General features: G+C 36.8%; 1 protein-coding gene and 1 long non-coding RNA gene across 21 annotated transcripts in view; one reads left to right on the plus strand and one right to left on the minus strand.

Annotated features, from left to right (window-relative positions):
* KIAA1328 (KIAA1328 ortholog) overlaps positions 1-25,462 on the plus strand; it is a 342,578-nt gene that overhangs the window by 242,678 nt on the left and 74,438 nt on the right. The window contains exon 8 of one of the 20 annotated variants that reach the window (XM_070220978.1): positions 14,264-15,107. The exons of the other annotated variants lie outside the window; for them this stretch is intronic. Within the exon in view, the coding sequence (XP_070077079.1) occupies positions 14,264-14,309 (46 nt within the window). The 3' untranslated portion in view covers positions 14,310-15,107. Of the gene's footprint in view, positions 1-14,263; positions 15,108-25,462 lie in introns of those variants that run through there. 20 annotated transcript variants of the gene reach the window in all.
* On the minus strand, positions 9,411-22,577 carry LOC111774831 (uncharacterized). The gene is made up of 5 exons (XR_011421021.1): positions 22,509-22,577; positions 18,560-18,753; positions 17,533-17,812; positions 14,302-14,402; positions 9,411-9,545 (listed from the first exon to the last, which is right to left on the minus strand). It is a non-coding gene; the product is annotated as an uncharacterized lncRNA (long non-coding RNA).

Below are 25,462 nucleotides of genomic sequence, written 5' to 3' on the forward strand. Positions count from 1 at the left end.
TTTTCCACCACCCACTCCATAGTCACCCATCCCCAGTCTTCTCCATATTAACAAATGTTACTAGCCACTCAAGTTGAAAAATGCCCTTGATTTCTCTCTTTCCTTCCCTTCCCCCTCCCAAATAATTGTAAGTGTGTTATTTTGTTTCTATTCTACCTCCAAAATGTATACATTCCTCCCACCATAGTTCAAGCCTGGGCTTCTGCAGAGGTTTCCTAAGTGGTCTACTTTATTTAATTATGTTCTTACCCCCTCTACAATCCATTTTCCACAACAGCTGGAAAGATCATTTAAAAATAGCAGTCTGCTTCCTTGCCAAAGACTCCTCAATGCTTGTAAAATAAAATCTAACTCCTTAACTGTCTTAAAGTGTTCTACATGACCTGGCTTCTGCTTGCCTCATCTCATTCCACTCTCCTTCTTAAATGTTTAGTGACCCCTACCCCACTTTACTTAAAATTTGAACTTCTTACCATGGACTTTAGGGCCCTTTATGTTCTCCTATCTTGACTTTGCACTTTCTTCCTTGCATCCTATGTTTTAACTGCATTGGCCTTGGTCCTCTTTCAGCTTCCAGTACATGCTGCATCATACCTGTAGCTGCCTTTAACACTCTTAATCCTGTTCTTCCTTGTGTTAACTTCTTTAGATGAGAGTTTAAATATCATCTCCTGAGGGGTACTTTCCTGATCATCCTATGTAAAGCGTGTGTCTCCCATCCTTCCCTGTTACAGTACTCTGAAGTCCCACAAACCACCACTCCACTTTAAGCTTCATGAGTCCATGGATCATAACTTTCTTGTTAAATATGATATGTTATAACATATTTTCTATATGTTATAAAGACTGTATGTTCACCATATCATAGGTGCTCATAAAATGTTTGTGGGATGGATTTTTTAAAAATCTCAATCTTCTCAGTACAGTATGAAGGGAGATCATCTACTAAGAAAGGTGACAGTAAGGATAGCATCTGGGAAGAAGATAGAGATACTTGAAATAACCTCAAGGGAATATATAAGAAGAAGTCATCAAAAGATGATATATAAGAAGTATTGCATCCGTAATGTAGAAATTTCCTCTAATTGATGAGATAAACTACCCCAAATAGGCAACTCTCAAAAGAGTAAACCCAAATAGCCAATATGTATATAAAATCTTTTCACAACTAATCTTGGAAAAATGAATGTTGAAAATAACAAAAAGATGCCAGTTTTAAATCAATAATTTGGCAAAATTGAAAAGTTTAATAATATCAAGTGTTAACAAGGATGTAGGGAAACTGGTACTTTGATACACTGCTGGTAGGAATGCAAATTTCTAGAGCCACTTCAGTGATCAATTGGTAATATCATTTTATAATTATTTTTAATAATTCGTGATAATTGGCACAGCAAATCGCCTTCTGATTATCTCCCCCTGCCTTCTAACTTCTCTTCATTTCTTTGCTCTTTGAAACTCATAGATAACCTTTTGGCCTAAAGAATTGCTCATGCAAAAATAGAACATTTCTCCAATTTCTCTTTCAAAGGTCTTTAACAACGTGACTGATTAACATGGGTGGGGCTCACTGTTGTCTACCTTAGACACACTAGAAATCATCAAATTGTAAAATTGGGCTCAGAAACCTTGCAGTATAAAGTATAATAAAGTAAGATGAGAAAAATGTTTGCTATTAATTCATTGTTACATAGCTTCAATAATATAGAAATTTTCAGGGATCAGACAGTGATTTTGCTATCCTCTGTCAAATTTTTTGAGCTATAATATAAAAAGCCAACCCTGGTGATCTAGTGGTTAAGATTTGACTCTCTCTCCTCCACGGCCCAGGTTCATTTCTGGTCAGGGAACCACACCATCCATCTGTTGTTTGTCATACTGTGGTGGCTGCTTGTTGCTGTGGTTCTGAAAGCTATGCCACTGGTATTGCAAATACCAGCAGGGTCACTGATGGTGGACATGTTTCTGCGGAGCTTCCAGACTAAAACCTGACTATAGAAAGAAGGACCTGGCCACCCACTTCTGAAAAACTTGGCCATGAAAATCCTTTGAATAGCAGAGAAGCATTGTCTGATATAATGCCTGAAGGTGAGAGCATGGCCCAAAAAGACCGGGCAGGATTCTCCTCTGCTGTACCCAGGGTCTCTAGGAGCTGGAATCGACTTGATGGCACTAACGACAACAAATAAAATAAAAACCTGTTTCCTCTGTGGTACTTTCCTCTAGACCCACATTTCAATCTTTTTAAATCCTTTACCTTTTTGATAAATATAAAAATTATCACTTGAACATAGAATTACCACATGACCCAGCAATTCCACTCCTAGGTAACATACACCCACAAAGACTTCTGTGTGAATGCTCGCAGCAGCATTATTCATCGTAGCTGCAAAGTGGAGACAAGCTAAATGTCCAGCAACTGGTGAATGGATAAACAAAATGTCGTATATCCGTACAATGGAATATTTGGCAATAAAAAGGAACAAAGTACTAGTACATGCTACAACATGGATGAACCTTGAGAACATGCTAACTGAAAGAAGATCGTACAAAAGACCATGAATTGTACCTTTCCATTTATAAGAAATGTCCAGAAAAGACAAATCTAAAGATAAAGGATGTAAATTATTGATTGCCTAGTGCAGGGGCTGGGAATGAGGAGCAACTGCAAGTAAGCTGGAGGTTTCTTTTGAGGTTGTTGGAACTGAAATTAGATTGTGGTGATGGTTGCACAATTTTAAACTTACTAAGAATAGCTTTAAATGGGTGAATTTTATGGTATATAAATTTATTTCACTAAAACTTTTTAAAAAATTGTCCTCTATTTTTAGTATTCTTTGATATTCAAAATAAATTAAATATAATAACAAGAAAAATGAGACAAAGCTTTGCTTGCTTTCACACTGCATCAGCCTTTCTCTCTTCCTCCTCAAGATTCTTCTGCCCTCTTACTCCTTCCTTTACTTGGGAATGGCTTTTTCAAACTTAATTCTCCAAGATGACATCTCCTTCTGTATTCATAACAGATACAATGATAAGACAAGTGGGAGAAAATACTATTCAAATCCTATTTATGAGACCTGTGTCCTGGTGAATGATAATTTGGAATTTTAAAGTTATATATAATCAACAATTTTAAACAGATAAGTTGGTGATAAATATATAATTTTTTAACCAACTTTTCCATTTTTTTCATTTAACCAATAAGGAAGATGGTAGCACATCACCAATCTTGTGCCTGTTCTATCCAGGCCTTAGCTTGACCTTACATAGACTTCAGGAGCAAATCTTCATTCTTACGTTCCATACTAGGGCACCTCCCTTCTCTATCCACAAACACTGGTTTTTAAATGACAGCTAATAGACTGAACATACTTAGGGTTCTCCAAGCTATTGTCTACAGATACTTTCTAATTTTGCAGATTTATGGCACTGAAATAGAAAAAGACAAACCTAATTCCCCTTGTGTGTGGTATAGCATATCCTTGGAATTGGCTTCTTCATGTGTAATATCTACATGTTCTTGGCTTTGGATAATTTTTTAATCACATTTGTCATCTTAGTACATAATGAATTTATGGGATAAATATTTTCTAAGATGGCAATTCACAGATTTCAGGATGTTAGATTATTTGGCTGCATAGCATTTTCCCAGGGTCTGATGTTGATGTGTATGTATGTGAATACAGCAGGTAGAAAGCATGATGTATAGAAACCAGAGACATTTTATGAAGAGTATTGCACTACCACTTGTTAAACACAAGGAGCTGAATAATAAAGTGTATAAACATTTACGCTTTATATGCTGTACACAAGTGGATAGAATAGTGGTGGCTTTCGCCCTTCGCTCTAATGTACCCACACAAATCTTTGTGAAAGTAATTTTCTTCCCAGCCAAAAATATTAGTGGGATTGGGGAATTGGAAGTTTCATTGCCACTTGAGTCAGCTTGCTTTGATAACCTCATTCCCAGATTTATTTGGAATGAGAGCAGTTTGATTTCTTTTTAGATGGTGACTGCCTATCCTGTTCCAGTCTGAATCATATGGATTCTTGTCACAATATGGAATAGAGGTGGCATCTTGGATACTGAACGTTGTTTCCCAGGAGATAGAGAAAAGCAGTACTGGCTTGGAGGTATCAGCTGGTTAAAAAGTATCATTTCTTTTTTAGCAATTTTTTGGCAAGCCCCAATACACAGAGATTAGTCTGAAGCCTACAACTGCAGTCTTAGTTGTCATGTCAAATCTTTGGTAGAATCCAAGAGATTTTTACTGGATATTATGACTTAATTGATAAAATATGTCTAGGCTTTGATCCTTTTCTCTTTCTACAAATATGTAAGATTTTTCTATGAAAGGAATCCATAAACATATTGCTGTTTGTCATTTATACAACAGGTATTTGCACATAAGATATTTTGCAGTGGGAAGAGGGAGTAAGAGCTAAGACAAAATAGATTGAAGCCTAAAGCATTTTACTAAAACATCCCATTGGCATACAAGACTTTTATATACCTGTAAAAGAGTGGAGGCAGCAAGGTTAAGACTAGTGATTGTTAAGTCAATTTATTTATTCTTGTTTTCAGGAGCCCCAAGAGTTCTCTCTAAAAAGATATAAAATTTTTAGATGCCATTAAAGGTTTTTATTTTTAATTAGCAGTGGCTTCAATTGGCTTTTCTAGCTGCCTGGATGTACTAAAGAATTGATTTTTGGATTCAGGACAATTGAATACACAGAGGACAAACACAAACACAGAAGTTTAAAAACAAGTGCATTATTTTATTTGTAGAAGTATGTTTGTAGAAACTTCCTGGTTAGATAGGGTAACTGGAGGCTTATTTGAAGATAAGATGAAAAGAAATAGTGACTGTGTTTCTGAGCACGTCTTTTGATCATAAAGTGTCTGAGGATGTGGTTGTGATCTTGGTTAGCCCATGGTGGTTTGTTGTAGGTGGACGTCCGGTTCAGAAGAACGGCTATTACATATGAAGCAATGCTAATTTTTGATAATCCTACAGAGAAGATTTTATACTGAACTCAGCTCATTTGTTTTTCACATTGCTGTGTGAAATGTGGTGAAGAGGATTGATTTCTGTGTGCTTTTGCTATTTGGCATTTTCTCCTTTGGTAAACAGTGTGTGCAAGCCTTAATCCTGTAACCTTGAATTTGAGCCCTGGGCTGTTTGATAGAAAGAATCTTTCTTTGTTATGTCATGTGGCTTGGTGAAGGATTGTGTTAATCAGGGTCAACCAGAGAAACGGAACCATAGGAGATATATATTATGAGATGTATTGCAAGGAATTGGCTTATGCTAGGCAAGTCTGAAGTCCATAAGGCAAGCTGTCAGCAAGAGAACTCTCAGGTACAGACTGAACCTGCTATCCACAGCAGAGGCTTCTTCTTTTTCAGGGAAGACTCAGCTGTGCTTTTAAGACTTTTCAAGAAATTCAATCGGGCCCATCCAGGTTACCTAAGATTTTATAGATTTTAATCACATCTGCAAAATACCTTCAGAGCAACACCTAGATTAGTGTTTAATTGGTTACCTGGGCGCTGTAGCCTAGCCAAGTTGATGTATAAAAAAGACCATCACAGCCCACCCCTTGTCAACCTGGCACCCATACACATCTTCTTAAACCATACTTAATCTCTAAATAAAGGTAATAAAAAAGGCATACTTTCACCTTACATGATACAAGTATCCCACATAACTGAAAGCATGCTAACTCATTCCCCAGAGAGGATGTGAAGTCCTTAGAGGATGGTCACTCTTCCTTGATATCCTGTAATTTCAATGCTGTGATGGAAAGTTAATTATGTTAATGCATCTTATGTTATATGATAAAGGGCTAAAAGAGGAAAGTAAACAAAAATATTTGGTTAATATACATATATAAAACTATCCATAATAGTGTAAGGAAGAAATACTCATAACTATTACAGTCCTGATCTCTGCAACTGGCCACATGGCTGTAGCTGATATTTATAACTACTTTCTTCCACTATCCATTCCACTACCCCTTGCTGTCAGCAAATACTTCACCTGGTCATGGTTCTTTGTCTGGTGGGGTGACTCAAACCACCATTGCTGAAGGGGCTGGGCTATTAGCAGTCATAGCTGATTGGATTTTTGTAGCTTCCCATTGACTATAATCATAGGAGACAGTACTAATAGACACTCTAAGGGATCTCCTGTATTCCAGACATACTCTTACTTACCTCTGTTGTGTAGTAGCAACCCATTTCCCTCTTGATAATTATGATCAACAACCCCAGCCTGTTACTGTACAAGCTGAACTTTGCCTGTTAATTCAGAGGCATGAGGAACCCAATGTGGCCTCGCAGCAGTGTCAGCTTCCAGTTCAGTGGAATCATTGTTGTGTCTCCTCATGGAAGCATTTCTCCCTTTGGAGTGAAGACCTCTAGACCAACAGGCCCTGAGGTCATGAGGAAGGGAATTGAAATTTTGCTAATGGATCACTTAAGGTAATAGTGAGTGGAGCCACTCTCATTTCCATCCTTTCTTTCCTGGACCTGTGAATCCTGGCTATGAAAAAAACAGCACCACATGTTGGACACTGATTTGGAACATGTTTAGAGCACCCTGGAGGATCTTTCCCCAGCCCCATAAGGTATTGCCTCCTAGTTTGCACTGTAGCTGAGTCTTCAAAGACCGTTCTACTGTTCAACCAAGATAGCTACTTCAAGATGATGGGGGATATGGTAAGATCAGTGAATTCCATGGGCATGGGCCCATTGCCATACTTCATTTGCAGTGAAGCAAATTCCTTGATCAGAAGCAATGCTGTGTAAAATACCATGATGGTGGATAAGGCATTCTGTAGGTCCATGGATGGTAGTTTTGAAAGAAGTATTGTGTGCACAGAAAGCTAATGTATATCCACAGTAAACGTCTGTTCCAGTAAGATATATCTCCAGGGGCCGGCTCCATGGCCGAGTGGTTAAGTTCGCGTACTCCACTGCGGCGGCCCAGGGTTCGGACCCTGGGCGCGGACATGGCACCGCTCGACAGGCCACATTGAGGTGGTGTCCCACATCCCACATCTAGAAGGACATGCAACTAAGATATACAACTGTGTACAGGGGGGGTGTGGGGAGACAAAGCAGGAAAAAAAAAAAGATGGCAACAGTTGTTAGCCCAGGTGCCAATCCTTAAAAAAAAAAAAGGAAGATTGGCAACAGTTGTTAGCCCAGGTTCCAATCTTTAAAAAAAATAAAATAAAATAAAAAATAGGATATATCTCCAGCCCCATGAGAGCTACTAATACATGACACCTACAGTCTATAAATTTAAAAGAGACATAGAGGGAAATTAAAGATAAGCAAGGATATAAGGCTAGAATGAATGCTGTGATACTAGATTGAGGTGGAGACATTAGTATATTCTCATGTTTATGTATTGTCTTAGTCTACTCAGGCTGCCATAACCAAATACCAAAGACTGGGTGGCTTTAACACAGATATTTATTTTCTCACAGTTCTGGAGCCTGAAAATGTTAGATCAGGGTGCCAACATGTTCAAGTTCTGTTAAGAACTCTCTTCCTGGCTTGCAGATGGCTGCCTTCTCACGGTGTTCTTACATCGTAGAGAGAGTGAGCAAACAAGCTCTCTGGTGTCTGTTCTTATACAGGCACTAATCCCATCATGAGGGCCCCATCCTCATGACCTCATCTAAACCTAATTACCTCCCAAAGGCACCATCTCCAAATACAAATACCATCACATTAGGGGTTAAGGCTTCAAAATATGAATTTTGGGGAGACACAATTCAGTCCAGAGCACCTACGTATATATACACAGACACACACATACATGTGGATATATACAAAGATACAGATATGAGTTAGTATATATAATATATATCTCCTAGCCCTGTCTCATGAGAGGGCCTAGAAGCAGTGATACCCAGTAGCAATGAGCACACCCAACACCCAGATATTGGTTTCTAAATACCATCTCTGTTTCTCCAAAAATTAAAAATAGAAAAACCATATGATACAGCTATTCCACTCTGAGTGTTTATCCAAAGAACATGAAAACACTAATTCAGAAAGATATTTGCACCCCTATGTTCATTGCAGCATTATTCACAATAACCAAGACTGGGAAGCAACCTAAGTGCCCATCAGTGGATGAATGGATAAAGAAGATGTGATACACACACACACACACACACAGTGGAATAATAATCAGCCATAAAAATGATGAAATTTTGCAACATGGATGGACTTTAAGTGTATTATGCTAAGCACAAGTCGTCAGGCAGAGAAAGACAAATACTGTATGATTTCACTTATATGTGGAAGATAAACAAACACATAGATATGGAGAACAGACTGGTAGTTACTATAGGGGAATGGGGAGGGGAAAGGCGAAAGGGGTAAAGGGGCATGTGTATGGTGACAGATGGAAACTAGACTTTTGATGGTGAACACAGTACGGTCCATATAGAAGCTGAAATATAATGATGTACACCTGAAATTTACACAATATTATAAACCAATGTGACCTCAATAAAATAATAAATAAATACCATTCCCCAGTAAAAGAAACCAGGACTCCTTAGAGAAATGGCTAATTATAGTGATGGGACAAAGAGAATGAAAGATGAGCTGTGAGCCAGAAAGCAAGGACATGCTCAAAAATCAAAAGGATGAGGGAATGTCAAAGAGACAGAGGAGCCAACCTAAAAGAGCTTCCAATGGCCTAAGCTGGAACAATTTGAGCAACAAAATAAATAGTGTGATACTGGACTCTAACCCAAAGTATCAAATAAGAGTAGTTGAGTCTATACTGATATAAGTAAATGATTGAATGAATAAATAAATGAGAGAGAAGGGACCAATAATCCTTAGGAGAATTCCAAATAACATTAGTAAATACTTTCCCCTCCTGGAGGTAGAGCTTAATCGTCAAGCCCCTTGAGTGTGAGCTGGACTTGGTGACTGACATTCAAGGAATAGGATATGGAAAGGGGGGAAATCATACTTGATGGTCGAAAAATCTGGTGAACACTACCTTATTCAAATGACCAAGGTTAATGTCACCAGTGATTAGTCCTGTTGGTGTCATGTAACCCCTGACACAATGTGATAAGGAGGGAATGTCACTTCTGCAGTATTCTTCCCAAACACTCGTAACGTTCTACTAAACACAGGAGAAACAACAGACAAATACAAATTGAGGAACGTTATACAAAATACCTGGCTAGTTCTCAAAACTGGTCAGGTAAGATCGTGAAAGACAAGGAAAGACTGAGCAACTGTCACAGATCATAGGAAACTAAGGAGGCATGATGACTAAATGCCATGTGGAATGGATCCTGGAACAACAACAAAGGCATAAGTATAAAAACTGATGAAATCCTAATAGTCTAGAGATTAGTTAGTAGTAATGTACCAATGCTGTTTTCTTAGTTTTAATAAAAGTACCATAGTATTGTGAAATGTTACCTTTAGGGGAAGCTCGATGAAGGGTATATGAGATCTCTCTGTAACGTCTTCAAACTTCTCTGGAAATCTGAAATGAAAACTTTATTTTCAAAACTAGGAAAGTATAAAGGCAGAACATTGTGCAAATAAATCAGAGAAAGCATAGGTTTTTTAAAAAAGTCATCTTGATTTTACGTGTACTAGGTAGTTGATGACTACTTAGTGTGGTCTAGTGGTAGCTACACTACTTAAGCAGGAAGAAAAGGTGAGATTGTAAACAGAACTTGATTGCACTGAATCCCAGCAACACTTACTAAAATGCCCTCCATAAGAATAGTAATGTCAGGTGTTTTTTTATTTGCTTGTGTCCTTGTAAAATGATACACAGAAGTTACTTTAGCTAAACTGGAAGAGGGGAAAAAAGCAAATTGACCTTATCTGCAAAGAAAGGAGGATGAGAAGAACTGAGTAATTATTTCCAATTCCTCCCAGTTTGGTAAAGGGATTATATAATCTTTGTTACTTTGTTAGTAAAGTGAAGGGCAGAAATGCTGGGTGGTATGAGAAAGGAATGGTTTTACTAAAGAAATCAAAAGGTCTGGCAGTTTGTCCAGAGAGCCAACCCAGGAACTCTCAAGGAGAACCAGAAAAGGCTCTGGTTCTGCCTGAAAGTGAAATTCCTAGCCACGAGGGAGTTTACTATTCTGACGACTTATGGAAATTTTGCTCCGATTGTCTTTCAGTCATAAGAGTTTCACATGCAAGCAGGTGTCTTTGAGGGAAAAGTGAAAAAGAGATACCTTTTTAAACTTGACCTCGTTAGAAAGTTTGAAGAGTTTCTAGAAAGAGTGAAGAAACTAAAAGGAATCTGGTAGTATAAGATTCTGAGCAAGCATGTAGGTTTTAGAAATTTCTAGGTTTCTTAAGAGGGGAAAAGTACTGTCAGGTAGGTGGCAAGCAGAAAAATGTGACAGTATAAAGAGAGGAAAAACAGTCTGTTCTACCATACTCATACGGCAGAAATTGTGTTCCTTGAAAAGTTATAATGAAAATAATAAAAGCCAGAATATGAAGATGAATTTTTACAGTTATAGAGCTTAAAGAGCCTATAGAGAGAGGTGTGATCCAGCTCTCTCATTTTATCAATATGCAAACTAAGTAAAGAAATTTGGAAAAGAATAAATTCAGTTACCATTAGGTATATGTCCAATAATTTGAAAAGCACAGAAACAGTAAAGAAAATTTCAAAGTTCTAGCAGAATCAAGGAAATCTGCTGTTGTCTTCTATAAGAAGGGAGTCCACCAGGTTAGTTGATGATTGCATTATACAAGTTTGGAGGTAACGTTATATAGACCTGACATAATTCATAAGAAAGTGTGCCATCATTACATCCTCTGTCCATATTATTATAGAGAACTTGTTGAGACTCTTCAAATCTAATTATTCATTTAAGTCCGAAGATATAACTACAGACCACAAAAATATGTTTGAATTATGGGACCATGTCCTCACTCAACTAGAAAAATGGGTCTTAGCTGAAAATGGAGTACTTTATATGATGATTGGGAAGAACATAGGGAGCTAGCTGTCCTATCCAGAGAACTTTAAAGTGGATACAGAGGAGCTAGAGGGATAAAACTATGAGCATATTATATAGGATAGTAGACATGACCTGATGAACAGACGAGAAGAAAATGCTCATATTTCACATAAGAAAATATCTGGTATTCAGCACGTTGAAAATAAAATGGAAACACTTGCACTGGGCTTTAAGTTTCTGCACAGGACGTAGGCCTCATATTTATTATTTGGGTAAATAAATGAATAGATGACATGTTTGGCAGAGAATGTATCTGTATGCGTGTGTGTGTGTAAAACATATGAATGGTCATTGAAACCAAGGAAAACCTAACAATCTCTAAGGGAGATTATGGCAGGAGGCTGAAACTGGTGGCCTGGCTGAATCAAGCCTACAGATATAGTGTTTGGTTAACACAATGTTTTTAAACATTTAAAATTTGAGGACATTTAGATGACATAACATCAAGCTAAAAGAGAGCCCCAAATAACTTTTCATGAATAGGTAGAGGAAGAAGAGCCTGTAATGAAAACTGAGACAAGCAGTGAGGAAAACTGGTGAAAAACCAAGAGAAAAATGACATCATAAAATCAAGGAGAGAAAGTGTTTGAAGAAGGGAGTGATGATCTTTGTATCATGCTGAAAGAGCAAGTGTGATAAGTCTGAAAATGTGCCACTGGACTTAGCAACAGAGATGGTGGGGATGGAAGATGATGGGCTTTGGATTGAGTGGAAGATGAGGAAATGGTAATGACAAAGGGGCTTAGCCATGAAGGGGAGAGGAGGCAGGGAGCCGTAGCTGCAAGCAGTCGTAGAGTCAAAGAAGGGTTTTCTTGAGCGAGGTAAGAAACAGATACTTAAATGTAGCTGGTAAGGAGACAGTAAAGATGAAGAGGTGGGAAATACAGGAGAGAGGGAATTATCGGTGAAACGAGATCCCTGCAATACAGGAAATGGAATCCGAATCACAGGTGGGAGATTAACTTCAGTCAAGAGAAGGAAGACTTTACCCACTGTAACAGGAGGGAATGTGGAAACTTATTTTTAAGTTTATAGGTTTTTTAGCAGGTAAGTAAAGTGTTCCTGTATGATAGTCTCAATTTTTCCTGTAAAGTAAGAGATGGGATGATCTATTTGAGTGTGGTAGGGGAGGTTAGGAAAGTATAGGGCGATTGAGAGTGGGATTAAAGATTTGAAGAGTAAAAAAGGCTTGAAATTACTGCTGTGAAGGGCTTGAGAGAGGGAAGCAGAACTGACCAGGAAATCGCAGAAAAGATGTCTGGTGGCATTGCCTGTCCAACTGATTTTAGGAATGTTGAATTTGTACTGCTTTTTTGAAAAGCAGATCTCTTAGGACATTGAAGTAGGAATGTATGTCGGGAAAATATATACAATTGTAGAATTCTGTAATCCTACATTATGGAATTGGGAATATGGGAGTGGCTTATTACAAGGCAGTGTAGCGCGTGACCTAACAGCTCAAGCTCGGCAGTGAGACCTGGGATCAAATCTCAGCTCCGCCACTTACTAGTTGTATGAACTTGGGTGAATTATTTACCCTTGCTAAGCCTTGGTTTCCCCAGTCCTTAAGAACACTTCATGGGGTGATTTTCAGACTTAAGAGAGAAAGCATTCTCACTTGTTCTTGTACTGGAGGGCATTTGAGTAAAATGAAAGAGAAATGAAAACTGGAAATCTTATTCCACTCTACGAATTCTTGACTGCAAGTTAGCATTTCATAACCTAAAAGGAAATGAAGGCAACCAGTAGAGTTGTCATGCTCAGCCTAGTTCTGACAAATGAAAAATTGGTCATAATTAGATGTGTAACTAAAGAAAGGCAGAAAAAAGAAAAGCATGATTTTCTGATCTGAGACTCAAAAGGATAGAGTCAGAAGACCTGGGAAATTATCAAAAGTATAATTCTGACCATGCAAACATAAATTAATTGAGGAATTGAGAGAGAATTCTTTAGATCATGGCTGCAAAAATAGGAAGATATATATCTAAGGGTGGGTATAAGAGAATTTGAAAGAAAGCTAAGAATGCTATCAAATGCACTAAAGCCCCAAATAAGTTTAGGGTTTTAAAACATGCCATGGATGACTGAAATAGCTTATTTGATTTTGTTTGACAGATTAAGGGCAAACCAAGGATAGGCTTATTATTTAGGGCCTATGATGTGTTAGCACATGCCAAAGAATATGAAACATTACCCAAATACTATTTTTCTTCTCAAGATGAGTAATCTTTGGTCTAGAAAGAGTAGAACAACCACTGGTACAAGAAAACTGAAGCAAAATTTAGGTGAGGAGTTTATTTAAAATACGTGTATACATATACATATGTTTATATGTTTATATTTATAAACATCTCAGGGTAATAAAAGGTCCTGTTGATAAGGCTACTGAACCTTTATCAGTAACCTTTAAGATTTGTGGAAGACTGTGGAGGTGCCGGGAGGCCGAAGATGGATAAATTTCATTTAAAATTTAAAAAAGAAGTAGATTCTTCATATTATAATCCAGTGAACTAGACATTAATTCTGGACATGATTCTGAATTATAAGATGATTTATGATCTAAGAAAGCAGATTGAACATGTAGTTATCACTGTCTCCTATAGAATACCACCAAGATGACAAAAAAGGATGTTTAGAAAACCCAAACTTATACTTTTCTTCTTACCCATTTCAAATAGATTTGTGCTCTGTTGCTCAAGTCAAAAACTGTGCAAACCACCTTGACTTATTTCCCTCCTCCCTTCACTCTCCATATCCAGTTCATTAGTAAGTCCTGTTGACCCTACTTCTCAGATTATTCCCTTTCTGTCATCTTCCCTTGACTTCCATTGCTTCCACTCTAATCGAAACCGCCACCATTTCCACCCAGATTATTCCAGTTGCCTGCTAATTGATGTTTCTGTTTCTACTTGTAGTTCCTACAGCCCATCCTTGACACAGTAGTCAGAGTGGTCATTTTAAAAATGTGTGTCAGAATCATGTCAGTCCTCTGCCAAAAACCCTCTAATAGCTTCCAATGCATACTTGAAATACAAATCTAAACTCTGCCCCAGTTTACAAGGCCCTGCGTGATATGGTCCTTGAATACCTCTCTGATCTCATTGTTTACTGCTGTCACTCTGCTCAGCATATTCCAGCCACAGTGCCTTCGCAATTCCTTGAATACACTAAACTGATTTTCATCCCCATCTCTTTGTACTTGCAGTTTCCTGTGCCTGGAATGGTCTATCCCTGGAGTCTTACGTGACTGACTTCTTACTCTTCAAGGAAAAAGCAGTCAGCTGTCACTTCTCATTCTTCATATTGGCAAAAATTAGAGAGTCGTGATACCCATGCTTGTAGGGCTGCAGGGAAAATGATAAAATGTGTATCTGATAAAAATATAAATTATTTTGTAGGGCATGCTGATTCTGCAGTTAAAATTGAAAATATGGAACCGAATTAAGGTGAAAACACAACATATCAAGACCTGTGGGATGCAGCTAAAACAGTGTTTAGAGGGAATCTTATAGATAGATATTATTTATTCCTGTCATGGAGCTATGGAAACTGAAGCCTATGTTATAGGAGAAATAATGGAAGAAACCAAGGACATTTAGCCTCGACCTATTAAATTACAATTTCTGTGGATGAGGCCCAGGAATCTGTATTTTCAGAAAGCTCTCGTGTTGTTCTGGTGATGTCTAGTTTGTGGACCAACTAGACAAGGGCCTTTCTAAGCTCGGGTTGTGCTTGTTGTGTAAATTAATTTAAAAGTCTTACATGTCCTGCTATAATGTAACTGATGTTCAGTAAACATTTTATTCTAATACTATTATCATTATCTTTAGCAAATAGCTTTTGCATATTTTTATGGCCCCTAGAGATCAAAGGAGTATCAAAATTGCCCTTCCTTTCCAGAGCAGGTATGTGCCAAAGGTGGCTGAGTAGTGCTATTTGAAGTCAACCTTTTGAACCATGGTTTCTGATCCCTTGATTCTGTGTTTGCAGAGCCTTTGAGCGATGCAAAAGGAGATTGAATCTCTAAATAAATGAGCTAATAAACATAATATGGTGTCATGATTTGTTTTTCACGGCCAAGTGGTTATTATATACTCATACTTAGCAACTTCCTGCTCCTACCTCTCACTTTTTTCCAACAAGCAATCCAGCATGACACCTAGCAGTGAGGTTTTTGATGAAACACACTTACTGCACAGAAATCTTTTTGCAAAACAGCACAGCTCAACAGAAACCAATTTTAAATTGTGGAATTCAAAAACTATGGTTCATTTAGTGACTGTACAGTAATGCCAATAGCAACAAATGTTATATGAGAAGAACATGTAAATTATATATAACTATTATCATTAAGATAGTGTGATTGATTTCCTTTAAACTAGTCACACTGGGGTAATTAAAGGCTTTCATTTTATCCTTATACTCTGGGGCTTTTCATTCTGTTGGAGGGTTCTGGGTCAAATGGGTGCCAAGGCATGGCCCATACAAACTATAAGAAATCCATGATTTTATAGCTCAAAGCTGGCTGCTCTAATTATAGGTCCTGTTAAGTGTTTTCTTTAAATCTGTCTAAAATGCTATTTTTTCTTTTTGCTCAGCTTTCTACTACATTCTCATTTGCTTCAGTAGATGATGGTTCTATGAATAGAATCCGTTGGCAAAAATTAAAAAAATGGATTTCAAAATTGCTGTTTATCTACCAAAAGCTTCCAGCCATCAATGGCTGTTAGCCAGTTCTAAGGGCCCCTGTGGTGGAGAATGGTGTGTATATACTTATGGTCATATTGAGTGTATGAAAACATAAAAGGTGTTGTAGCATACTGGTGCACCCAGGATTTTTGTAGAAGGTTCATTGATTCTAAGTCTCATGTTTCCAGCTTGGTTATCCCCTACATAATAATCAAAGCCTTAAAGGGAGATTCTTAGCTCTATTTGGTCCAAGGAGACAAGGAAGCCTTTTGATGCTCTCTTGCTAGTTGTTTTGCTCAGCAGTCAAGCCCTAAAACACATGATTCTGTAAATGCCAGAAAATGGGTTATTTTTGTGGCACTTCTTGATCAGGTGAAGTTCATGTGAGTCTCTTGAATGGGCAGAGGGAAAGGGCAAATTGGATTTGGAACTCCTGATAAATTCTCAAGGAGTTTGTTGACTTTCCTTCAATAAATGGGAAATAAACATTCCTTTAATGTAAATGATTTGGTCTGATCTCAGGAACTTTGGATGGTACTTTTAAAGTTTTTTACAAAACTTTTGTTGAGAATGAAGGAACAGGACTCGTTTTTAAACATGCCATTATCAGTGGTAAGAGCCGGAACACTTCCTACTTTACCCTTTGTTAGAAATTTAAGGGCTTCTTTTAGTTACGTGAAGGTTCATAGTAACTTTATTTGCGATAGCCAGAACCTAGAAGCCACACACATGTCCTTCTATGGGTAAATGGATAAACAAACCGTGATAAGTCCATACAATGGAATACTACTTAGAAATAAAAAGGAACGATTGATATACATGACAACTTAGATGAATCTCAAAGACATTGTCCTGAATGAAAGAAGCCAATCTTAAAAAAAAAAAAAAAAAAAATTGAATCCTGTTTGATTCCAGTTACATGGCCCTCTGGAAAAGACAAAACTGTAGTGATGGAGAACATATCAGTGGTTGCCAGAAGTTAGGGATGGGAGGAAGGTATGACTACATAGGAATTGTAAGGGGAGTTTTTTTAGGATGATGAAACCATTTTGTATCTTGATTGTGGTGATGGCTAAAAGAATCTATGTATGTGTTAAAATTCATAGAACTATATACACCCCCCAAAAGTCAATTCTATTGTTTACTAATTTTTTTAATTAAAAACTTTGCATGAAAATCTTCTTCTACCATTAATTCTCTGGAATCTTCCATATGGATGCCACATTGAGTTTCCCAAGGAACATGTTGATCATTATTTCCATAGCCTCATCATTTATCATGCTGTATAGAGTAGCAGTTCTCACACATTCTGATCTCAGGACGCCTTTACACTCTTAAACTTTACTGAGTACTCCAAAGAGCTTTTATGTACATTATATCTTTTTAACGTAGATTATTAATACTTTTTAGAAATTAAAAATTTTTTAATATTTATTCATTTAAAAATAATAGTAGTAAACTCATTTCATATTGATATAAATAATGTATTTTTATGAAAACTATATTTTCCAAAACAAAAAAATTTAGTGAGAAGAGTATCATTGCTTTCAATTTTTGCAAATCTCTTTAATGTCTGGCTTTTGTTTTCTCACATCTGCTTCTGCGTTCAATCTGTTGTGATGTCACATGTCATGTATCTCCTGGAAAATTTCACTGTACACTCATAAGAGAATGAAACTGAAAAGGACACATAACATCTTAGTATTGTTATGAAAATATGTTTTACATCCTTGGCCCACATTTTGAGAACTACTGCTTTAGAGATAACAGAAACATGGTCCTCACCTTGTATCAGAGTAACGCTCTGGTTGTGTTTTGATTCACAGTTGGACCTTGGTTTTCTTCAGGGAGATTTTCAATCGCAGTCCTTAACTGACCACCATTAGGTTTTTCAACATTTCCAATTAATTTATAGGTCTTTGGTAACTTGGATTGGATTGGCCTTGATTCTAAAATTTCGTATTGACGTTTTGTTTGCAAGCTGTTTTTTAGCATACTATAAACATGTCCTCATACTGTCTTTCTCATCTTGTGCCTGATTTTTGAATCTTCATAAGTGCATGCTCTGATAAAATTAAAATATAGATTATCAATCTAGGAATGACTGTGATTGGTCTACAATGCAAGGAAGAGATAACAGTTAACTAACTCAGTGTCCTGTTGTTTTAATCCCACAAATGCTTTCCAAATTATAATCATCTCTTCAGTAGATGTATGTTGGGCCTCTTTTCTGTGTACATCCCCTTGGAAGGCATTGTTAGAGATTCAGAGAAGAGTGGGGCGTGGTATCTGCTCTTAGGAAACTGATTGTGTAGTGGACAATCTTCGTAGTTTTGTTTATACCTGCATCTCTTAGTTTATATTAAACTGACATTTTCATCTTCCCAAATGTTAACCTTCTCTTACATACTTTTAAAAAGTTAAAAAAAAGTACACATTCTACATTTAAATATACATTAATTGACTTAAAGAGCTATTTTCCTTGTTGGATACCATAGAGAAATTCTGAAGGCATTTCTGGAATCAGAGCAAATCCCTCAAATTAGGGATTTGGTGATGCCTACAGCACAGTGTTTTATTTAGCACAGCTTCATTCCCATTCTCTTTTTCTTAACTCTGTTGCTTTTTCTTGTGGGAAGAATTAAAATAAAGATATTATAATTAATGAAATTCTAGCTACATTCCCTTTGGTGAGGGAGCAAATTAAGATCTGGTGACATCTTCAAGTGTAAAGTGTACCATCACTAAAAATGAGGTCTGCCCTAGTCTCTAATTGTATGGTGAGGGTCACATCCTTGTGTGAAGCACTGACCTCTCCAGAGTTCGCATTTTAAAGTGCCCATCAGGTGCCATTGCTTAGCGTTCCCAGAGGGATCTCAAATCCAAAGTCTCCTGCGTCAGTGCCTCAGTCACATTCCCTTCCTATTTTCCTAGCAATTTCGCTGCATCAATACCTCTTGTCATACGTCTTCAGGCTCATTTTCTACATGCTCGAAGATCCTTCTCCTTAAAAAAAAAAAAAAGAAATACCTTCATCTTTGCCTTACTATTGCAACACTGCCCTATCTTTCCATTCTTTTTTCCAAACTTCTTGAGAGCACAATCTACATCTCTGCTTCCACTTCCTCACTTCCATTTATTCCTCACCTATGTATCACTCAACTAAAACTGTGTTCCCCATGGTCATAAGCATCCTCCCAATTCCCAAATCTTTGTACTTTTTTTCAGCCTTCATCTTACTTGACTTGTCAAGAGCCAGCTAACCTTTCTGATATCTCTTTCATTTCCTTGTTTTTTTGACACTATCCTTTTTTCTCTCTCTGCTTGTCTCCCTGTCGGAGATTCTGGCCCTGTTGGCTTTTGCTTCCCCTCCCTGCAAAGTATTTTACTGCTTCCTTTGCCTCTACCTACTGTTTAGATATCAATAGACTTCTCTCTGTGGGAAATTTAATTCATTCCCATGAATTTAGATCATATCTCAATGACGATAACTCTAAAATCTTTATCTCAGGTATCAGCTTTTCCCTCCTGACGTCCAAACCTATTCTTATAACTGTATGATAACATTATCTAGCCCAAATGATTTATAGGTCCCTCAAATTCAAGGTTTTCAGATCCAATTCAGTTACCCACTCCCCCAACCCAATGACCTACTCTTTCTCTATAATTCTCAGCAATTATGCCATCTGCCTATTCAGCTAGTCTGTAATAACTTATTGAATACCTACTGTGTACTAGATATTGCTCTAAGTCTTTTAAATGTTGCCTCACTTAGTAGTAATAAGAATAATGATAATAATGGAAGCTAACACTTAGGTAGTATTTATGAGCTAGGCATCCCTTTGCATATCGTACATATGTTAATTCATTTCATCCTCACAACAACCTTATGAGTTACATACTATTATTAACTTCACTTTATAAATGAGGAAATGAGGCCCAGAGAGGTTAAGTAACTCGCTTGAGAAATCACATCTATCAGAACTTATAATTAGCTATCCAGTACCCAGTTGTGTCTGACACTAAAGCTAATATTCTAAACTACTGTGCTGCTCTAGCTACTCCTCAGGGTCAGACTCCTCTCTTTCCTATGCCAAGCACATCTAAATTATATCTTTTCTGCCTCTAAAGTACCTGTTGTCTTCCAGAGACCTTTATGCTACCCAGCACACCTAAGGGATTTGGCATATTCCCATAAGTAAATTCTTTACTAGGATGGCCACATCTTTTGGAGCCAGGAACCATGCCAGTGTCTTTTACATAGTGTATGCTAGTAAATTATCATTCCTTTTTAGTGATTTTTTTTTTTTTTTACCTCATCCTCTTATGATTCCCCGTTCCTTTCTTGCAAGCTTCCTGTCATATTTATCAGCTCCCTCTCGCCCTTATGCCTATGGTGGTATACTGCCATCATAACACCTGCCACATTATGTATTCATTGTCGAGCTGGCTCTCTCTTCTTGTTTACTTGTACATATTCAAAGGTAATCACTTGTTCCTTTGTGTATTCCCATGCCCAAACACAGAACTGACACCTAGTAGGCTCTCAGATAATGTTTATTGGATATGTGAAAATAAAATTTGTATTGATGATTTTGGAGTGGGAAAATAGAAAGTTCTGACAGCATATGGAGATTTTGTTTTTGAAATTTTGTTCTTTAAACTCTTTGGTCTTAGAATATTTTGTTCATTAATAGGTCCATCCCTGAGGAATATGAAGATTTAGTGGGGACATTTAGGAAAACTGTTTTTAAGAGTTCTAAGCAGTAGGGTTATATGCCATCTGGCTTCACATTTGTTGGTAGCCAAGTATGCACATAAATGGTAACTAGAAATTCTCACAACACAAGAAACAATGAATTCTTTCTTCGAAGTAGCTGGTGGAATTTAAATACTGGCTCATTGGACCTCCTTTTGCTGCTTGAATCACTTAGCATCAGTGGATCCATAATATTCCATTTACAGACCAAGCAGACCATTTTTGCTAGATTGATTCATTGAGACGAACAGCTAAAACAAGTTAAAATCCATCGTCATATCCCTTCATTAATTTCAAAATGAATTTATTTGGTGTTAAATGGACATTTGTTTTTATTGTCTCAAAGATTGGACTTTTCCTCCAGTAAAGCAGAATAATGTATCTGTATGGTATTCTAACTCGAACAGTACATAAAGATTAGTAAATAAGGCCCTATTAAAAATACTTATAATGTAAGTAACATGAGTCCCAATAGCATTTCTAATGTCCATTAATGCTTATTCTGAGGATCAGAGCTCATTTTACTGAGCCATTTAGTCAAACCGTGTGATTATTTAGAAAGTTAATTCATGCATACTAAAATCTAGCTTAAGTAATGCAGAGGGTAGGAGGTAAAACTCTATGGAGACGATAGTCCTTTTTGTTATTTAATGATCAGCCATAATTAACTTGCAAATTTGAAATAATTAGAACAAATTAAAGGTATTTAACTTTGCCTCCCTAAAGAAAAATTCAAATTGCACCAAATGCAGCTTTAAATTATTCAAGTCTCAGAGGTCTTGGCTAGATTTTTTTTTATAATGCCTTTTCTATGATGAGAATACCAATCTGCTTTTTGTCAGAAGGCATCCTATCAAGTAATTGTTCTTTGTGTTTAATAAATGACAGCTATTCTTCTTTGTGAAAGTATTCCAGTCTCCCAAGACTACATCAGCATTTCCGTGGCATTTTAATTCAATAAAACAAAAGGTTAATGTTTTTCCACTTTTTAAGGAATGCAAATACAAGTGGTATTCAATTGGTCCTGAATGACATTTAAAATTTGCCATTCAAGCTCAGACAGAACTGTCGCGATATGAGATTTGGGCAAAAGAGAAAGAAAAGTTCATGGAGCTTTGGATTATTAGAATTTTCTTAAAACTTGAAGAACTAATTTTTTTTTTTCCTTCCCCCATCCTAAATCAGGGCTCCTCAGAGTTTCCCATCTAATATTTTATAGTATTAAAATATGGAGATACAGTTCAATAAAATCTTAGCAACTTGAGTGAGTTATACAGTGTGGCAGTCCTAAATGGCATGAGTTTAACCACCTCTTTTCTTCTGCTGTCTTGATTTTCATCATTTTACCATCACTTTCACAGTTCCAACAGATGCTGTATAGAAATAACAGAAAACTATCCCTAATAATTTCATCATATCAGTGAATAATGTTGTCCTTTAGTAGTCATACCCCCTCAGTGAATTTTGTACACATTTTATCTGGACTGTAAGAAGTGATAAGAAACACTGATCATCTGACAATTAGATTTTGACTTGACAGTGCCTCGCACAGTGAATGAATGGTAGACAGTACATGGTCAATGATTCTTTCTTCAGTTTACTGTCTGGATCTATGTAGTTTTGGAAATAAGATATAGTTATTAATTTTGATACACATCTCAGTATATCTAAAAATTTCTTTGGTGGCATTTTTTCTGCTGTTTTCTTCAACTTTATTTTTTAATCAACTTTATTGAAATATAATTTACATTTAATAAAATGCACACGTCATTTGATGTGTTTTAACAGATGATATACCTGTGTAACTAACACCTCAATTAATATAGAAGGTACCCACCACCTCAGTGCTTTGTGCCACTTTGCACTAAGTTCCCGCACAGACCTCTGTCCCAGGCAGACAATGATGTGATTTCTATCACTTGAGATAGTTTTGGATGTTCTAAATCTTCATATAAATGAAATAATAATGTATGTATGTGTGTTTCTGGCATCTTTTACTCACTGTACGTTTTGGATGTTTGTGTTGCTCCATGTTTCATTAGTCCATTACTTTTTTATTCCTGAGTAGTAGTGTTACCACACAAAATTGGGATTCTCTTGCCCATTGTGCATAAAAAAAGCCAATTATTATGTCATCAGCTTTTGGGAGAAGAAATGTAGCTGTATATTGCGAGACCAATCTGCGAGGAGACGGGGCATGTGCCCTCAGATCTGTCTTCAGGGCTTGGGGCACAATTTACGGGATGAAGGGCAGGGTGGTCTGAGGTGTGGAGACGGATGATTGGAGGTAAGGAGAAGTAAGGTAATTGACGATCTGTGCAAGTGTGGTCAAGCTTCGTGGCTCTTCATGGGATGCATGTTCACAAAATGGCAGTGTTACCATGATCTGAGGGTGTAGCTTTTAGTTCCTTGACGTCAAAAAGGCCACTTATCAAGCATTTGCGCAGACCCAATTGATGGGTTGGTGGTCTCAACTGGTCTGAACCGGACAAGGGGTCTCAGTTCCTGAAAGACAACTCTTAATTACTCTGTTGATAAGATGGGGTCAGTTGAACTGGTCCTAGAGGGCCTGCAGTTATGGTAGTTCATTGTGTAAGTATACCACAACTTGTTTATCAGTTCATTTGTTGATGGACATTTAGATTGTTTCTAGATTTGGCCAGAAAAAAAAGAAAACACCTACTATAAACATCTGCGTACCAGTCTTTTGGTAGATATGTTTTCTTTCTCTTAAGTAAAGGTCTAGGAATATAATTACTGTATCATATTCTAAGTTTATTTTTAACTATACATGAAACTGCCAAACTATTTTCCGAAGCTATATACCTTTATAATCTCACCAGCAAAGCGTCAGAGTCCTATTTGCTCTATGTCATTGCTAAAGCTAGATATAGTCAGACATTTTCATTTCAGCCATTTTAGTGGATGTGAAATGGCATGTCATTGTGGTTTTAATATTCAGTTCTTTGATGAGAAATTATGATGCATATCTTTTAATGTTGTTTATTGGCCATTCATATATCTTCTTTTGTAAAGTATCTGTCAAATATTTTAACCAGTTTTAACTGAGTAAACAACACAATTATTTAACATGGAATTCTTTGTATATTTTGGATGCAAAACCTTCATCAAATATATGTATTATGAATATTTTCTCCTAGTGTGTGATTTGCCTTTTATTTCCTTAATGGTGTTTTTGAAGAGCAGGACTTTTTATTGACTCAAGTTAAAAAGATCTTCTCCGGGCCAGCCCGGTGACGCAACAAAGTGCGCACATTCTGCTTTGGCGGCCTGGGGTTCGCCGGTTCGGATCCCGAGTGCAGACATGGCATCGCTTGGCACGCCGTGTTGTGGTAGGCATCCCACATATAAAGTAGAGGAAGATGGGCATGGATATTAGCTCAGGGCCAGTCTTCCTCAGCAAGAAGAGGAGGATTGGCAACAGTTAGGGCTAATCTTCCTCAAAAAAAAAAAAAGGTCTTCTGTGTTTTCTTATAGGAGTTGTATAGTTTTAACTTTTACACTTGTCTGTGATCCATTTCAAATATACTTTTGTGTGTAGTGTGAGGTAAGGCTCACAGTTCAAAAACTTTTTTTTCTGTACATATATCCAGTTATTCTGGCACCATTTATTGAAAAAACTATTTTTTCTTCAGTGAATTGCCTAATGACTTTTCAAAAGTCAGTTGGATATGTACTCTCAGGCACACACATTTATGGATTTCTATTCCAATGATCTATATGTCCATTCTTATGTCAGTGTCACACAGTCTGTATTATTTAGCTTTATAGTAAATCTTGAAATGAGATAGTGTAAGTCTTCCAACTTTGTTTTTGTTATTAAAAATTCTTGTAGCTATTCTAAGCTCTTGTCTTTAAATTTTAGATTCCAATTATCAATTTCTATTAGTGAAGTGGAATTATGATTAGATCAATTTGGGGGGAATTGACATCCTAAAAATATTGAGTTTTCCAACACATGAAGTTGGTGTATCTCTGAATTTATTTAGATCTTTTAAAATTTAACTCAGTAATACCATGTAGTTTTCAACATAACAGTCTTGCGCACTTTTCTTTGAATTTATTGGTGGTATGTAGAAAGATTATTGGTTTTTGAATATTTACCTTGTATACTACAATCTTGCTAAATGCACATATTCTGGCAGGGTTTTGTTTGATTGGTTCGTTTTTGTTTTTTTGGTTTTGGGGGGTTTTTTTGGCTCCTTGGGATTTTCAAGTTTACAGTCACATTGCCTGTGAATAATAACAGCTTTAGTTATGCCTTTCCAAGCTTTATATCTTTTATTTCTTATTCTTGCTTTATTCATTGGCTGGAACTTCCAATACAATATTGGATAGAAGTAGTTAAAGAAGACGTTCTTGCTTTTCTCTCAAGGAAACAACATTCAGTAATTCACTAATAACTGTAATGTTAAATATAGATTTTTGGTAGATGCCCTTTATTAGATTGAAGTAAGTTCTCTTTTATTCCTAGTTTGCTGAGAGTTTTTGTCAGAATTTTGTCAAATGCTTTTTCTGTATTTATTGATCTAGTCATGTGGTTTTGCTCCTTTATTCTTTTAATGTGATGATTTACATGCATTTATTTTTTAATGTTAAGCCAACATTGCATTTTGGAAAAATAGTCATTTGGCCGTGATGTAGTACCTTCCTATATATTGCTGGATTCAATTTGCTAATATTTTGTTAAGGAATTGTGTGTCTTTGTTCATGAGAGATACTAGTTTGTAGTATTCCTTTATTGTAATAACTTAAGTTTTGGTGTCACATGGTAACATAAAATGAGTTGAGCAGTGTTGCCTCCTATTTACCGAAACTTCTGTAAGATTAGTAATATTTCTTCCTTAAATATGATAAAATTTACAAGTGAAACGAAGCTATCTGGTCGGTTTTCTTTGTGGGAATGGTTTGATTATGAATTCAATTTCTTTAATA

The sequence above is a fragment of the Equus caballus genome, chromosome 8 (genome assembly GCF_041296265.1).
Source record: "Equus caballus isolate H_3958 breed thoroughbred chromosome 8, TB-T2T, whole genome shotgun sequence".
NCBI lineage: Eukaryota > Metazoa > Chordata > Mammalia > Perissodactyla > Equidae > Equus > Equus caballus.